Below are 18550 nucleotides of genomic sequence, written 5' to 3' on the forward strand. Positions count from 1 at the left end.
CCTATCAAAATACTTGAAAATTTTATACAAAGTTCCTCATATGTTATTCTTATAGTGATTAAAAAATTATAAGAATACATAGGCACATTTTTTTTTTATTAGCATTTGAAGTTAAAATTTTGACGAAAATTCGTCAAAATTATGAATATTTGCAAATTATTTTGTAGGTATTATTCATAAAAATGTTTGTATAGGTAGCTAAGAGTTGAAAATTAAATACAAGATTTTTCATAAGTTTAGCTTACAATAATTATAAAAGAACTTAAATTTTGGTGTATTCAGGCCATTAAAACATAAATCACCTTTTTCACCAACCACTGGAAATTATATCCTAGGCTGACAAATCATCTTCGTTCAGAATCGTTTTTCGTATGCAATGATACCCTATCATTGCATTCAAATTTAACCTACCCTAGTCCGAGGTCAACCCCACCCCTAATGTACAGCAGAACGATACCCACTTGCCCGCTTTTTTTTTTAGTTACCTATTTGGACTGGTTAAAAATTTCGCCCCCCTCCCCTCAATATTGAGAACTGAAATGACGCCACTGGCGGGAATACGCCAGCTATCTTCTGAAAATGTACGCCGGTGTTGCTAAATTGCCTGTATAAATCCCCGTGACATGATTATGATTGCTCAAATCACTGACAATTTATCGAAAAGTTTACCAGACTTGTTGCAGGAATACGGATTGTTTGATCTGAACGTTGTTACACGCTAGGCGCCTACCCAATACCTATTATTGTCGGTCTAAGACACTGTGTAGTGAAACACGATATAGTATCATGACCATCGCAGGCAGACCCTCAATATTATAATATCATTGTAGCCGTCCTCTCGGCGACGATGACTTACTGACCGCGTTGTAGTCTCCGGGGCGGACAGACTGACCGAACATGACGTGTTACGGTCGTACATTTCGGCCGTGATCCGGCAGAGTTCCTAATAATACGCAGCTGCAGCGTCGTCTCGTATGCGGGACAAAGCGGGGCCGGACGCGTGCGATGTGGAAAGCGGACTCGAGTCGACCCTCACAACTATAAATATAATGTGTTATGCTTTACGTTCATCTCGAAGGAATTTAGGTGGTCCCTCCCCTACCGCTCCCCCCATCAGTGATGCTCCTGTTATACTTGCCCGCTGTGCGGTTTTATTTATAAAATTATTATCAACTATAGCGTAACATATTATATCTGTGTGTTTGTGTATATATAATATATTGCGACGCGCGTGCTGGCGAGCGCTTGCGAGTTTGTGTTCACGGTACGTAGGTACTTACGTAGTTAAAATATATTATATTATTATTTATTACGTTTCGCTGGTCCCTCAATTTTCTACTGCGTAGTTTGATAAAATGTCATTAGGTAGGTAATGAAGTTTGAATTTCAACCAAATATAGTACAACATAAATACATAATATATATCTACACCGAAGAAAATTATCCGTGCAATTGCCACAGTGACGCAGCTAGACTTAAAATATCGGGGGAGGGGCTATAGCTGTTGCTCACTTTATATTACTTGAAAAGTGACTCTTAGGTTAAGTTAGTTTTACCTCCCATATAAGTTTGTTAAAGTAATTTTCTTTTTACTCAAGTTTCATTTTATTTCTGTCAAAAAAAATGTATAATACGATGTATAATATCAATATGAGTTATGGCTAAATTAGGTACTAATTCGATCTTGGTTTATTACGGTGAAACGTTACTATAATAGTGTAGTGGAAGTAATTACAGCTACTTGTATGCTATTTCATACACATTTGGAAACACTATATTTTGTTCAAATTTTCTTTTATGATGTTATCTAAAATACCATTTTTTTATCACCAACGGAAACGGTCTAGGTAAGAAACCCTTTCGACGTGCGTTAAAAGAAATTCATCGTAAATAACCAACTGACAGTCTTTTATGTATACGTGAGAGAAATCACCAGTACCGCTGGCATCTGGCATATGTGCGATAAGTACTTTGATGATATCGCCGATATCGGAGCACTTATCAGGATTTTATTTCGGGGAAGGGAGAGATGTGTGGGCTCTATAGACCCCGGGCCTCTCTGGCACCAGCGGACTCTTTTGGGTGACAAGTGTATGCGAAAAGCGATTCAGCTTAGGTGGTGTATTGACGAGGTACGTGTGGGTAATCTGAGGGGTACGTTATCTGCCCAACATCCCGCTAGTGTAACTCCGGTGCAATGTCAAGATTGATTGGCTTGTTGCATAAAATATGGAGGGGTTGGGAGGTTATAATTATATGTAACTTAATCATAATAGTCATTGTAAAACTGTATTATCAACAGTTTGTAATGCTCGTACTAGATAATATCAATATTTAATATTTTTATAATTTTTCTTGTATGCGTTTGTATGTTTATATTTTTAATTTTTTGGTGCTAGTTGAAATTTTTTTATAAATTTTAAATGTATTAATTTATTTATTTTTACTTTTATTTTATAATTATTGGTAAACTGCACATGTATTTTGTTTTATGGCAAATAAACGTGTAGTACGTTCTACGATGTGGCAATATTCCAATAATCTCCGTATTTCTAACGAAGGACGTTACGCTGTCATAAAAAAATACGAAAATGACAGATTTACTCAAAATAATGATGGCACTATATACAGAACGCCCTAAAAAACTGACTAATTCACAATACATAATTTATTCTAAAAGTAGATCTCATAATTTTGTGTGTAGTATTGTTTCACATTTAAAATTTTAAACATATCAATATTATGAAACCAATGTATAGAATTATTTTTTCCGCAGTTTATATTTTTTATTTGTACCTATAGCTTTAACAAACACCGATTGTTTCACGTTATACAATTTTTATCTGGTTCATAAATTAATTTATGCATGGTGTATAAAATTACAGAAACAATATTATGTATCATATTTTAGACTTTTTATTGAACGTTGTATAACTTATGGTTGAAGAACGATGTAGGTAGATGGTTGGTAATCTTTTTAATGTTTGTAATAACTCATTTATGCAGTTGTCAAGATTTGTTTTTTTAGGTAAAAGCTCTTTTGATGAGTTGCATAAGCAATCATTAAATATTAATTGATGAATCAATAGTGAGCTAATATTGATAGGTATCTTAATCACTATGAATGGCCTGCATATGGTTGCGTCATTAAATTTAAGCGAATAATTAAACATTAAATAAATGTTCAAATACACTCTTCATATCCCATCATTAATGCCGTAAGTAAATGTACCTATATATATTTCGGTTAATTGGATACGTTGTAGGTACGTAATTGTATTGTATGTACAAAATGGAAGTAGGTATTATAAATATTATAATCCAATATTGTTCGAACTATATGATAAGAATAAAATAATGAATATTTTTTTTTTAGGTCTTCGTCTATATAGATCCTATTTAGATTGGACAACGCCCCCGCCACAGCTGGCATGACAAGCATAATAACATTACTTTCGGCGATATAATTAATCTCTTCTTATAAATATACTTGAGTAAAAATAGTTTAGAGTAAACGTAATTTATTACGAAGATTATACTGCAGATTTCACTCTCGGCAATCCTTACTCACAAAATCAAAAATAGATTAGATGTAAGTAGTATATACCTATAAATATTAAACAAGAAGATTAAGTGGTTATAATTATAATATTGTAACAATTTATTTTCCTTAAATAATAATATTTGACATATTATTATTGTGTTAAATTTATGATTTGAAGTTTAAAAAAGACAAGGTTTTTAGATCGTGATTATCAAGGTTACAATATTGATTCTTTAGGTTTTAACTAAAAATCGTCAATACAGCTGTATGTTTCATTTTCTATAAATCTAGACGAATATGTAACGAAATTTATAGGTCAAGAAAATATTTTATATAATATAGTACAACATTATGTTTCCATGCAGTGGTGAAAAAATTATGATTATAAAATATATAATTAATATTATTAAAAGAAGCACTGGCGGGGAAACTTTTGAATATTTTAAAGATTGTATTATATCGAGTACCTACTGTTTTATTCATTATTTAAATTCCAATTTTAAGTATGTTTAACACTATCGACTAATTGACAAACAGATAACACTGAATAATATACATTTTTACCCAAATATTCAATGTCAGCATCAATTTTTAATTATATTTTATACAATTTTTTTTTCTATCACCAACTGCTGTGACTGTCACCTCGAATATCAATTATGTATTAAAATGTATCAAGTATAAATAGTTCCAAAAATAATATTATGTGCTGTCTATAGGTGTAAAAAATTTAATTTTCTTAAGATTTTTAAAAACAAATTATAAATATTTAGGACAATAAATTTTGACTCGTTTGTATATAGATAATAATATAAGTATTAAAAATAATAATATTTAGGTATATTATATTACTATTAATTGTTAAAGTAGGTACCTATTTTTTATATGTTTAGTATGGTTATTATACTATTTATTATATTTAGGTTATTATACTTAATCTTATTTAATCCTAGAATTTATAGATTAGATATAGGTATACATTCCTTATAATTTTTAGTCATGGAATTTACTTTATGGTTACAAACATATTTGATTATTTGAACCTACTTTTTGTACTCAAAGCTCCCCACACAACCTTGTTTATCGTCCCCCACTTTTATTTAACAAAATAATAAATAAAAACAGATATTATGATATTATAGGCGTGTAGGGTTTTCAAACTTTGCTAATGTATTAATATATTATAATAACTAATAATTAGTATCACTAATACAGTAGTTAATGACAGCTGGATATTATTGTGTAGCATATTGTGTAATATATACATTTTATCTTGGTACAGAAGTGCAAAAAATGATTTCACATCTTTCGATAGTGCTGCGAAATGTATATGATAATTTTTTTTCTACAAACTATTCATTGATTATAAATAACAATTATTTTTAATAATAATTTAAAATCCCCGTTTATTTTTAACTTTTTTTTCTTTTCCAGATTATAAAATTTATTTTTAGGAATTATTTTACTTTTGAACCACTAAAGTTTACCAACTACAGATTTAATTCGCTTTTAGAGACCATTCCCATTTTTGAAAATCATAGCATTTACATTTTACTGCCTATTGCTCAAAAAGTGTTTAAAAACATAAAAACAGAAATCATTGTACAATACATTCATCGCTCCTTTTAGAACCTAAAGGTAGTAAAGGTAACTTATAACTAATTAAACAAGTTTATTATTTTTATTATACGTAGTTACTACGGCTACCAACACAGATTTTCATACGACGATATAATATTATATTCAATGCATTCATCTTGTCGAAGTCGCGTTTTTAGTGAAGTATTAGCGTTATACTAATTATTATCGACCCTTCTTAGTTTTTGGCTATAGAAAATAATGGTTTTTCGTTTTCTGTGCTTAAACGATTATATACGCATTTCTAAAAATTCTGTTAAAAGTGTTTAAATTATAGATTGAACTCTTTATTATTGTGAATAAAATAGAATCACTTTAATGTTTCTATTTTTAAAATGACAGTTTATTTTCAACGAGAACATTATTGAATAAATATGAGTACATGTTATTTTATTGTTATATTGAAAATATTAATTAACTGCCTTATCTTTAGATATTATAGCTTCTATGGTTAGTTAAGGGCGCTTTTGACTTTGAAGTAAGTACTTGCAGTAGACATGGTATAAATGTACCTAATTATATCACCAGAACGTAAAAACACAAAAAATATGAATTTAAAAAAAAATCAAAGACCCAGCTTGTTTGCTTTTTTCTATTCTTTGGCTTATTTTTAATGTTTCAAAATTCAAATTAAGTAATTACGAGTATTTATAGATTTAATAATTTATCAGAAAATAAAATACCTATATATGTAATATATATATAATATAGGTTTTTCAATTTTCTTAAGTAGGTTGGTATTATTATAATAATATGTAGGTACGTACAATATTATACAGTTATAATAATATTATTAATAATTAATGAAATTGTATTTTTAAATTAGACGATTTTTTTAATTAGATTATTGTTTCTACTTTCTACTATTTCTACTACATTATAATATACGTTTAATAATCATTCAACTTAATGAAACAAATTGTATAAGTAATAAATAATTATTTTTATATAGGTATATTAACCAGTTAATTTATCATGTTTTAAAAAACTTTTAAAAACGCTATATATATATATATATTTTTTTTTTTAATATTGGAATTATTTTAGTTTTAATCCACGAATTTCTTACTGTTTTAAATTAATAAACTAAGGGTATAACTATTAAATAATTGGATCCATGCCCTAAATTGTTTGAAAGTGTATTTATATAATATTTTATAAATGCTTGTTTATTTTATTCATATACCATTTAATTTCTTAGTAGTTCTATTATTATTGTTATTATTATTATTAGTTTGGTTGTAAGGTGTATGTGTGCGCGTGGGACAAGGATTCTAGCGTGAACGCGCCCTTCTTAAAACTCAGAAAGCTTCATTGGCATGACAGTGTAATCACCTATTCCGCACACAAACAGTTCAGCTATCAGACAGACACGAATACACGATTCGTCAGTAGCTACTACAAATAAATTTTTTTTCTTCGTTTTTATAAAGTCAAAAAAATACAATGCCAAGTGGACGTCCTTTGTGGCAGGTAAAAAAAAAAAAATATTAATTATTTTATAAAATTAACGTATTTAAAGTAAGTTAATAATTTGATTTGATCAAAGGGATGTTATATTATTATAATATGGATTTAAATCGTTGCATAAAAATTTGGACGGCATACTTAATTTAATATTAGATAGATAGTTGATAAGGATTCAATTTAAAAATCATATAGGAATACAAATAATACAGTAGTAGTTTCAAGTATTAAACGTTTATAAGCTTATTTTGGTTTTACATATTTTACTGACGATGACGGCTAGATTTTGTGGTATGATTGAATTCTTTTATAATTAATAGAATATCAAACAAAGTATGATAAGTTTAAATTTTTATAGAATTTAAGTCAACTATTGTTTAAATATTTTTGTAATAAGTAATTATAATTTCGTTTAAAAGTTTGGGTTTATTATTGAGATAGTTTTATTTTGTATAAAGACATTGTTAAGATAGGTACATATAATTGAATTCATAACTTATTATATTATAAGTAATACTTATAAATTATAATATGTGATATTGAACTTTTAAAATTATTTTATTTCTTAAATCTTAACTGTATTATATTAAAATATTAAAATTCTTTTATTATTAGTTACCTACCTATTAGTATTGTATCATGTTAATATGATTTTTAGATAAGTAGGTAATCCGAAAAATAATGCTTTTCAAAATAGTGTTATCACATAGCGCATTAAAATATATTACACTAATTTTTGTGATTTGTATTGGTACATAAAGGTAATAAATACATATTATTTTAGGATCAATATAATAATTTAGAAGTACATAACTAATCATATTACTAATTTTATTTTATTTTATGTTAATCACATTTATCAAAGAAATTTCTCTAAAATATTTTTAACTGATTCTATAATTGTATTTCATTATAAAGGTATTATATTTTTTACTAATTTTTATAACTAATAGGTACTTATAATATAATAAAATATTAGGTACAACCAATTTTGTATAGGCTTATTACTGAAATCATTAATTTAAAGAGGTTAAGTAGGGCAGTATTTCTAATTTTAATATATGTTACAAGTGATCGAATACATTTTAAATATAATATGTTATATTATGATGTTAATTAATTTCTATAATAATAATTAGATAGGAAGGTATTAATGCAATTATAAGTTTGTTTTATTTATGATTAAGGTTGGCGTAAACTTAACGCCTACTATAGTACTATTATTAGTTATGTTAATTTATTTATTGTATCTATTTGATAATTTAATTAGTTGATGATTAATGATTATCCATAAAAGATATTACTCATCTCATTAATCACATATCGTTATTCATAATTTAATTATTATAAGTTTTAGTTTTCTATTTTAACAATTATTTTTCATTTTTATATTTCTAAAGGAAATCTAAGTTAAAATCTTAATACAAAAACTTGTCTATTAAAATTTTTTTTTAAATAATTAGTTACATATACCTAATATTATAAAGACAAATTTAAATTACGTACGATAATAATTATTCAGTTTTTATTTTTAATTCAATTGTTTAAATAATACTGGTTGTAAAATTATAGAATAATGCTATTGATTACCTTTATAATATAATCAAATAATTATATGGGTATACAATATACATAAACATAAGTAATAAATATAAATTATAAATCATGTAAAAGTAATGCTAATACAAATCTATTGTACTTCTAATATATTAATAAATAAATCCTTGGTTAATCATAATAATATTTAAATCATAAACAATTCAACTTAACTTTATTAAACACATAACTTTTACTAAGATGTCATATTATTCTTTATTCCATATTTTCATTTTCATAAATGTATTTATAGTTTAACTAAAGTTTTTTTTTATTAATTCAAGGTCACGATCACTAGACTACTTTATTACAGTCATCACTTCTAATAAAGTCTTTTAGGAACACCATAACATCATCAGAATATCTTTTCATAGTCATTGGTAGAGGGGAGAAAGTAGTCGGTTTGTCTGATGTAGACTTGTCATTAACGATCTAAATATAAAAATCAAGTTTTCCTTAATTTAAATTAGTTCAAGGTTTTGATAAATCGACCAAAGGATAGTTTTAGGGTTTTATTTCGTTGTTAAATCAAATTATCAATTTTTATGTTACTAGCAGTGTTATTTAGTTGTTTTTGAACCACTACGATTTACATAATATTATGTAAGGCGTGGAATAACTACTATAATACTATAATATAGTTAGTTTCTTAATTTTCATTACACGTGTTGGATATAAATAATAATGTTTTAATCCAAAAAAAACGTATTACGTGGTGTAACCTGAGGTAATGTAATACTGGCCAGACATTGATTTATGTGATTCCCTGATATATATAAAGATGCAAATGTATGTGTGCCAATTGAGTGTATTCAATGCATTTTTCTTTCGATATTATCGGATTTTATTTATAAGAAATAAATAAACCCTTGGTTGGCAAAGAATCAAATGCGTACGTATATAACTTATATACGTGCTACGTCGAAGGCCCTCTACAAAGAAAAGGGGGTTCAAGTTTTATTAAACGTTTCCCAAATAGAACTTGGATCTCAGTCAATTTTTGATAACCATTAAAAATATGATTTAACAGTTTTTGATATGTGTGACTGTTTACTATAAAAATAATAATAACAATAAAAAAATATGTTTAATAAGAAATGACGTAAAGTTTAAAACGTAGGTACTGATATTATTCATATACGCAAAAGATGTAACTTAAAACGAGCACTAAACCATTTTGATACTATTTTTGCGTTAAGTACTTACACCACATACTTGTATGTAACATAAAATATGTTGTATCATCGTTGATTTTATTCGAATACAGTCGAATATTTGTTTGAAGAACTTGTTTTTATTAAACTCTGTATGACTGTATGTATAGGTAACGATTTTTTAAATAATATCTCTGTTTAATGAACTAATTTTGAATAATTATTACAAAATATTTTTTTTAATAATACTCGTAAATATAATTATATTCAAACTCGTCAATCTGATATACAAACTTTGTTAATTATAAATATACTTAATTTATTAGTATGTTTAGTATTTTAATTAGTTAAGAACTAAGTTTTTTTTAAATTATAATACAATTATATTCACTATAATCAGTATAATCTTGAAATAAATAGTGTAACTAACATTGGATAGGTATTATTTTATATTTTTATCTGTATTGACTATGATTTTACGTGGGTATCAGTTACTATTGAGGTCCGATCGGTGGACTTAACCTTGATATGATATTTTATTTCTCTGTACCATGTACGTATAGAAATATCAGATCCCTATATGGTAGTAAATATACTAACCTCTACTAAAATTACTTGTTTTTAATTGAGACGGAATATTTAGATTTTAATCCTTTCTAAAAAAACAGTTGATACTTATTGCATTCATGGCAAGTTTAATATTATAATAATATTCGATGTTTTTTTACACACTACAGTATAAATATAAATACGTAACCAAGATTATAGTGAACAGGAATGCGTAGGTATACCTATCCATAAAATTTAGTTGAAATTGTATTAATGAATTATTTAATATCAGGTTGCCGGTAAAAGAGACCTGGAGCAAGAAGTAGAAGCTCAACAATGGATCGAAGCCGTGACTGGTGAAAAGTTTGCACCAGGTAAATGTTTATAATATTATACTGTAAAAATTGATCTCAATAATCACAATACATATTTATAATTGATCATTTTTTATAGGTTTACCATTCGAGCTGGCACTTAGGGACGGAGTTTTATTATGTAAGTTGATGAACAAACTGGCACCAGGTATTATACCTAAAATCAACACTTCTGGCGGCGATTATAAGATGATGGACAATATAAGCCAGTACGTATAATATTATAATACCGCTTACTAAATAATTTTCTATTGGTTAAAAAATAAATAATATTTTCTTGTGCATAATCAGATTAATGAGAAATGTCCATATTTTATTTAAAATTGTTTATTATACCGACATACCTATATATATATATATTAAAAATTATCAGTTTATTTTTTAATGTTCTATGTTTAAAATATTGATATTCAATATCACCAACAATGGCTTTTAATTAAAACATTAATCCGAAACATGTACATATACATATATATAAATACATATGTGAGATTTTCTTGCTAAATTATTATCATTATTAATATTTGTTTATACATACACCATTTTAAGGTACCTAATTTAGTGGATTATCAAATAAATCGTGAAGACTAAATACGTATTATGTCGATAATCAAACAAATAACATTAAAAATAGCTAAAAATCGAATAATGACTAAATTATTTAGGTTATTGGTCTTTTTCAATAGTCAATATAATAGCAAGATTTTATTGTCTAATGAAGGATCTTATATTTATATTTATAATGTTTTTAATGCTCTTTTTTTAAATGTACACCTAAAAATAGTTAATATAATTATATGAACTAATAGCATAGGTATTTTATAATAATTTCAAGATTATAACATAATTTTTTATTTTAAGTATAAGGGATAAGAGAATGGTGGTAGTGATAATATTATTCTCGTATAGGTATAGTATTTGATCATTAAATATAAAAATTAGCCTTTTTTATTTTTTCAACATTGAACATAAATTTAAAACATTATAACACCTAATTTTTATTCAGCCATTGTACAATTTTATTGATCAATAAATATTATAATAATCATATTATGGCATTTATCAATAAATTCTGTAAATGTGATGGCTTACGCAATGTAATAGCCTCACTTTTACCTTATGTCATAAACATAAGATGTTTTAAATAATATATTATACTACACATACGGTGTATTATGGAGATATGACATTTTTGCACTAAAATTATATTTGAATGCGTTAGATCATTGTAATTCACTTTTACATATATGCATGTATATATTTATATTGTACGATAGTAAACCATACCTAATGTTTATTAAACTCGTCGTACGTGTTTTGTAGGTTTCAAAAGGCTTGCATTAAATACGGCGTCCCGGACGTCGATCTGTTCCAGTCTGTCGACTTGTTTGAACAAAAGAACATATACAGAGTGACCATGACGATATTTGCCATCGGCAGGACGGTATGAAATTATTGACATATAAAGATAGAATATATAAGTGTCCGGGGGACAACATTGTTAGAAAAAGATAGAATACATCTTAGTACATCTCTGTCTATTTATGGCGAAAGATGGATAGAAGTTTTATAACAGAGATAACTACATGTTTGGAAACATATAGCATACACTTAAGTTTTATAATGTGATCAGATATTTGCTGTATCTTTCTAACAATGTTTAAACATTTGAAATGTTGCGGGAGATGTACAGTCTATATACTATGATTTTAATATATTATTTAATATTATGGTGACCGGAAATGGTATTTAATCCAATCGACGGTTTTAGGCGTACAAACACCCAGAATGGAGAGGCCCATTTTTGGGACCGAGGCCGTCAGAGGAGAACAAACGCGAATGGACTGAAATGCAATTGCGGGCTGGAGAGGGCGTTATCGGACTGCAAGCCGGTCAAAACAAGGGTGCCACGCAAGCTGGTCAGAACTTCGGGGCTACAAGAAAGATATTGCTCGGAAAATGAGCGTACACGCTACACTTGCAATTACTATACGTTTTAATTATTTAATATTGATCTAACATTATTATATGTATGCGTTTTTGTTAATGTTGCTGTGAGCCACGTGTACAACGATTATATTATACCTTTTGTTTCGCTATCGATGTTGTCAAAAGAGAAGATGGAAGAATTGTGTTTATAATTTAATAATAAGATAAATGAAAAATAATTATTATTATGTAATACAACATACTCAATGCTCTTAAAGAATCTGAGCATCACTACAACTTTATTGCAACAATATAAGTACAAAAGTCGTAACAGCCAACGACAGCACACTACATATTATATTCATTATGTGTTGAGGTAAAAGAATACAATTTTTAATGGAAAACAATATACATATTACATAGTTTAAATATCTAAAACTGTTTAGATTAAAAAAATAAATTGTAATGTTGACACGGAAAATAATATAAGTGTTTTTGCTGTGACAAATATAATAATATTATTACTATATTTTATTATTATACGTTAAAAGGTTTGGTATATTATTTTAGTTATCCAAATTTACATTATAATAATATTACGGTTTAAATGTCTTTACTGAAAACGTACTGATTAACTACGGGCCAACTACATACAACACATGCATACATTAAAAATAATTATACACTTATATTAAGTTTCATAACAATAAAAGTTCGAAATAATACCTAAAAATAGTATTATTGTTGCTGGATACGTCATATGTACCAGAATATACGCGTGCTTTAATAAAATTAATTTAATAACGTTGTATATTATATTACATTAGAAATATTTGTGTAATAATTACCGTGAGTGCAATATTATTGAAATATGAAAATTTCTATTATTATTTTACAATATTAGTAGACAATTCTAAAGTAACGAATTATGAAATTTATAAAAGCAAAATGGTTTTACGTTACTTTTATTTATTTATTCTATTTGAACTATATGTGTTTATTTTGATCTCCGTTTAGGTTTTTAAAAATTTTAATCAAATCAAAACTGACATATTTCGAACAGAAAAACGAATTGACTAGCCAAAATCACCAAAATGTGTCTCTAAAATTTGGCATATTATATCTATAATATAATATTTATTATATATATTATATATTATTTTGAGCATTTCATGAAATGTAATAATACTTTTGTTGTGAAAATAAAAACAAAACGGCTTAAATGTTCATAATACTAAGGTAACATCTGAAACTCAAATCTATTGATTGTCACTCAATGTCAAAAACTGTATGTCTACTTGAAGATGTATTATTAGTAAGTTTTTTGTTTATTTCGATACCTTATTATGTGTATTATAATCATTGTTTCAATAACACTTAAAAATGTCCTAAGTAAAACCATATCAATTTGGACGACGATATGGTTTATGGTACAATTTGTACAATATACGTAGATATCATGTTGTGTTATCATGCCCTTGTTTATCTAAAAAAAAATCAACTCTGCTTGTAACTAAGTAAATAAATATTTGGTAAAATCCCATATCTAAAGCGGTAATGCGCCTCAAATTATGTACATTGCAGATTATTATCGCTGTACTTTAATCTGTAGATATTGGATTATAAATAATAATTAAATATGTTTTGGAGCAATTAATATTTTAGTTTCGAGCAGCAACCAAAATCAGTTATACGATTAATCAGAACCGTTCTTTTTCTGGTCATTGGCGATCTTTTTGTTTCGATTTGCTTCCAGTATGAGATCTGCGATCGGTGTAGTAGATGGAGCTAGTGGTTTGGCCGGCATGGTTGTCGTTTGAGCTCTAGCCACAATGGTCGTGGTCCTCGGTGAGGGTGCGGCTGTTGTTACACTAGGTTTTACAGCTGTTACCGCCGAAGTTGTTTGTAACTTGGCTGTTATCGCCGTTGCAGTTGTCAGTAACTTGGCCGTCGTTGTCGGTGATACGAAGGTGGTGGGCGATACCGACGACTTGGGAGTTGAAGAAAAAGTTGTTTGCATGGGTTTGACTGTTGTGGATGGTACTATAGTAGTTTTAATAGTGGTGGTTGTGGCGGTGGAGGTAGTGATAGAAGCAGTTGTGGTTTTGGACGGATGCGAAGTAGCTGTTGTAGTTGAACTGCTGGCTATTGATGTTTTAGATGCTAAAGTAGCTGAGGTCGGAGCCGTTGGGGTAATGAATGAAGACTTTGTCGAAGTTGGAGTAGTTATAGCTGATGCGGAATAAGTGGTTGTTTGTGCGGTCATACCTCCCGTTGTCACATTTGATCCACGTGCTGTAGTTGTGACTTTTGATGTCGTCGTCGTCGGTTTTGTTGTTGAACCACCAATGACCGACGGCTTACCGTTTCTCATTGTATTCATTGTATTTATTTGGGCCATTTTGGTCATTGTCCCGGTATCGGTATTGACAGTATCTTTCAACGGCACGGGATTGCGATCGTTCGAGTCGGGTCCGCTATCAGTTGTTCTATGCTTAGAAGTAGATTCCTTGTCTTTTTCATTTTTCTTGTTGGGTTTTTTCATGTTGCGCACCACATTACCGGTTGACTTTACAGGCGTTCGTTTGATTTTCGTCGGAATCGTTGCAATCCTTGGTTTCGACAGCACTTCCTCTGCTTCTGTTGACCGAGTCGCTGCAGGTGTTCCATCCGTTGTTACGTCTTCAGTAATAGAAGTAGTGACGGCAGAAGTTGACGGTCTTTGATAAATGGTACTCAATGTAGTCGGAACAACGGTCGTTTTCACCGTCGTTGGTGGCTCGCAATGGTTGTTGCACTTGCATGGGTTATTATTATCGACGGGAAAACCTAAAAAAAATCGATAAAAAATAATTAATACAAAAATGTTATATTATATTGTCGTTCGTCATAATATGGATGTGTACCGTTTGAATCATTAGTTATCCAATCTGCAATTTGCATATCGGTCAAACCTTCGGCCAACGGGTTCTGTTCTTCGTCAACGTGGAATAGTTTATAAGAGCTCTGATCCGGTCTCGATACGACGTACACTTTTGCTACTGCTGGTCGTAAACCGGTTACTTTTTGAATGCTCTTGGCCGTATAAGATACGCAAATGACACAACTACTTTTTACCTGCGATTAAATTCATTTGAAATAAGTTTCAATCTATATACATTAGTTAGTAATTATGTTGGCAAGTGTACCTTAGCGAAGACAAACCAAATATGATTTGAATGTGAGCCATGATGAACATCTGATACGCTAGCTGATGAAATCTTGTCAAAGTAGTATCCCGAGAAGAGTTTTACTTCTAGCCGTATAGCATCTTCCGACTCGTTGTTCATTCTAAACAATAGTAAGATAAATAAAACAATTATAATTCATTTATTTTGAATAATTTTATATACTTAAAACATGTTTTCAGTCTTAATGTTATTGCATGGCCGTATATTTCATCTGTAAAGCCTTTACTTGGTTGAATAACGTCAGTAACTCCTGACCATAAATCAAATAGTTTTTTATCATTTTCTGCAGTAGTATAGGTAGAATACAAAACTCTTCCCTAAAAAATAAATAAACACTTGTATAATAATACTTATTTTTTATCTTCAGTTAAAGACAAAATAAATATAGAAATAAAATCGTATTATTGTATAATTTGACTACAAACTTTTAAAAATAACTTAAATTTTATATTATTATTTTTAAACACATTTTTAGCTTTATCTATATCCATGAATATAATATTTATTTAAGTTATAACTTATAAGCAAAGGAATACAAACACTTCATAAACATTATATTGGTCATACTAATATAATAATATATTCCATTGTATATTTTCAAGTCTTGATTTAATTATATATTATATATATTTTAACCATAATAGATAATGTCGTAAAACACTATAAGACATACTAATTTAAAAATTAGTCATATTAAAAATTTAAAAATAACTCCAACTATTGATAAATTCATATGCGAAAAAAATGAATAATGAATAAACTGTGAACTATATTATATAGACTGTTGGTTTAAAATAGTTATTTTATACGATTTTATATTAATACAAAAATAATAAGTGTATTAGTCAGTTACAAAGTAGATTAAGTAGTGTTTTAATTTATTAAACAAAATATAAATAACATTTTTGGTTTTTTAAAAATGTAATTTTAATATTATTTAAAACTAAAGTTAAAATACAAATATTATTTATTGTATTCAAGATATAAGATAAGTACGTACTTGTATTGTTGAGCATCCAGCTCCGGTAGCATAGACGAACACTTTTGTCGGCAAAGAAGGTAAATGTAAGTATTGTGATTTTGTACTGGGGTCAAGTTCTAACGTATCGGTCAATTCCATACCAGAAGTAGCCAGGGAAATTGTTAATTTCCGGTGAGGATCCGATCCAATTTTATCATACATAGCAAACGCTTTTACAGCTAGATACGCCAACTATAATAGAAAAAATAATAATTAACTGCACGATATATTTTTAAATTCCACACTGTGATACATACCTCTGGATATATATCCAGGATTTTAGTTCTGTAGTATAAATAACGGACTATAGGTTCGGACGATTTCAATTCTCGTTTTGCTGAGTAGATCATTAAACAATACAATGAAGCTTTAAATTCGTCAATCGAAACTATAATATATAGTATAAAGTTTTAATAATGGTATCGTAATCAAAAACTCAAATTTATTATACTATCACTCACTGTTTTCACCTTTTTTTTGTGGAGCTACGTCATCGTACCAATCAGATGTAGGATGTACTTTAGGCCATCCAAATTCGCTCTCTTGGTTTGTCGATAGAGATTGTAATTTTATTAGTGCTTTTTTAGTAAAATAACTGTTCGAAATCATTAACGCATAAGTTGTTATAGCAAGTGGATATGGTTTGACAATATTGTCTAAATGTTGTTCTAGATATGATTTGGTGTGATTTGCAATTTTCGAATCAATCTGTAATAATTAAGTTAAAAAAATATATACATATATTATTTAGTTATTTAGAAAATTGTATACATCAATAATAATAAATTAAAGTTAGTTTGTTAGATATAATGTAAATTATAGGTTTTTCACACATACTTCAGATTCTATGCCCAACTCCATTAGAGTGGCCAAAGTGTCAGCGGCGCATATTATTTGGTTTATTTCCATATCAGATTGTCCAACAACAGTTGAAAAATCTTCGAAAACCTGCTTTTGGATCCATGATTTTAGCCCTTTGATTAGATCTGAATCCACACCAACGTGAGACTGACTTCTCCATAATATTTCAAGTACGCGAATATCACACCTAAAGTTTATGAAAATATAATATAGTTTATATCAAGTTTAATAGCTACTTTTCTAATTTACCAGTAACATGGTACACTTGGGTGATCTCCGAACGACCCATCTGAATTTTGATACGAAAGGAGTACTGGTATACTCTTCGATAATAAATCTACCAATGACTTTTCTTCGGTGCCGTTATTGTTGTGCTCTGACATGAGTAGAGGAGTGAAAGTTGAAAGAAACGATACCAAACTAAACGAATAATAGATTCAACATAAATGCAATGTTCAGAAATATATTTTTAGTTTTTTTTTATATACCTAGTAGAAAATTTGGGCTCATTCTGCACGAAAAATGGAAAATTAAGACCTCCGGTAACGACTAAAGAGCCAGATTCAGATCCCGATATCATTGTATTAGGTGTTTCTAAATGCAGTACTTGTGAAAAGCCAGCTTCGTCGTTGTAATTCCACACTCTAAACTGCCCAGTAGTGCCGAGAATAGTGGCGAAACCGATATGGTTTATTTTTATTTTTTTGTCCATATTCCATTTCAGCAACGGATACTGATGGATTTCCTGACCGTAACCAAATGCCAACACTCCTTTCTCCCAGCTGATCCAAAACGTACGTGGTTCTTCTTCAGATAGAATTCCAGGAGTGTTACGACTTGTTAAATGTACACCATTTCCTACAATTAAAAAAACAACCATTTCATGTTATGAGTTATTTTGGTCACTTATTGATTGATTGATTTAATTTTCGAAAAAATGTATTACCGTGTTTTCCACGACCTATCCACGAAATTGTGTTGTCCAAGTCACCTAGTACGATCTGGTACATCAACGTTGTCGGTTTGCGTTCTTGACTTAGTAAAATGTGAGCACTTTTTTTTGCTTGTATTTCGAATACAATACCGTCTCGGTTTTTAGGTGCGTTTATGTGTTGGTATCGGAAATCCACTGTCGTCGAAACAATGAGTTGCTCTACAGATTGATTGAAAAATTTATTAAAAGGTCG

At 28.6% G+C, this 18550-nt stretch overlaps 2 protein-coding genes across 3 annotated transcripts in view; one reads left to right on the forward strand and one right to left on the reverse strand.

The window, feature by feature from the left end:
- The first annotated feature begins 6487 nt into the window (after window positions 1-6487).
- LOC114124052 (muscle-specific protein 20-like) lies at window positions 6488-12490 on the forward strand. Its single transcript, XM_027987215.2, has 5 exons — window positions 6488-6655; window positions 10241-10322; window positions 10402-10531; window positions 11646-11766; window positions 12094-12490. The coding sequence occupies exons 1-5, from the start codon at window positions 6629-6631 to the stop codon at window positions 12283-12285; spliced, it is 552 nt and encodes a 183-aa protein (XP_027843016.1). The 5' UTR covers window positions 6488-6628; the 3' UTR covers window positions 12286-12490.
- The window catches only part of LOC114124050 (C3 and PZP-like alpha-2-macroglobulin domain-containing protein 8), a 141497-nt gene continuing 135423 nt past the window's right edge, over window positions 12477-18550 (reverse strand). Inside the window, exons 15-25 of one of the 2 annotated variants that reach the window (XM_050201715.1) lie at window positions 18310-18516; window positions 17852-18221; window positions 17613-17783; window positions 17340-17550; window positions 16973-17210; window positions 16760-16890; window positions 16482-16694; window positions 15644-15798; window positions 15440-15581; window positions 15158-15368; window positions 12477-15080 (exon numbers count right to left, since the gene is read on the reverse strand). In XM_050201715.1, coding sequence (XP_050057672.1) covers window positions 13948-15080; window positions 15158-15368; window positions 15440-15581; window positions 15644-15798; window positions 16482-16694; window positions 16760-16890; window positions 16973-17210; window positions 17340-17550; window positions 17613-17783; window positions 17852-18221; window positions 18310-18516 — 3182 coding nt within the window. In that variant the 3' untranslated portion in view covers window positions 12477-13947. Of the gene's footprint in view, window positions 15081-15157; window positions 15369-15439; window positions 15582-15643; window positions 15799-16481; window positions 16695-16759; window positions 16891-16963; window positions 17211-17339; window positions 17551-17612; window positions 17784-17851; window positions 18222-18309; window positions 18517-18550 lie in introns of both variants that reach the window. The other variant, XM_050201714.1, reaches the window with a different exon arrangement.

This window comes from Aphis gossypii, chromosome 2 (genome assembly GCF_020184175.1).
Source record: "Aphis gossypii isolate Hap1 chromosome 2, ASM2018417v2, whole genome shotgun sequence".
In the NCBI taxonomy this organism is placed as follows: Eukaryota; Metazoa; Arthropoda; class Insecta; order Hemiptera; family Aphididae; genus Aphis; species Aphis gossypii.

Excerpts from the sequence above, each read along its gene's own strand:
- LOC114124052 (XM_027987215.2), top strand. The coding sequence starts at position 6,629 with ATGCCAAGTGGACGTCCTTTGTGGCAG. Across the intron at positions 10,532-11,645 it reads ATGATGGACAATATAAGCCA|GTTTCAAAAGGCTTGCATTA; the intron begins GTACGTATAATA and ends CGTGTTTTGTAG. Across the intron at positions 11,767-12,093 it reads TATTTGCCATCGGCAGGACG|GCGTACAAACACCCAGAATG; the intron begins GTATGAAATTAT and ends CGACGGTTTTAG.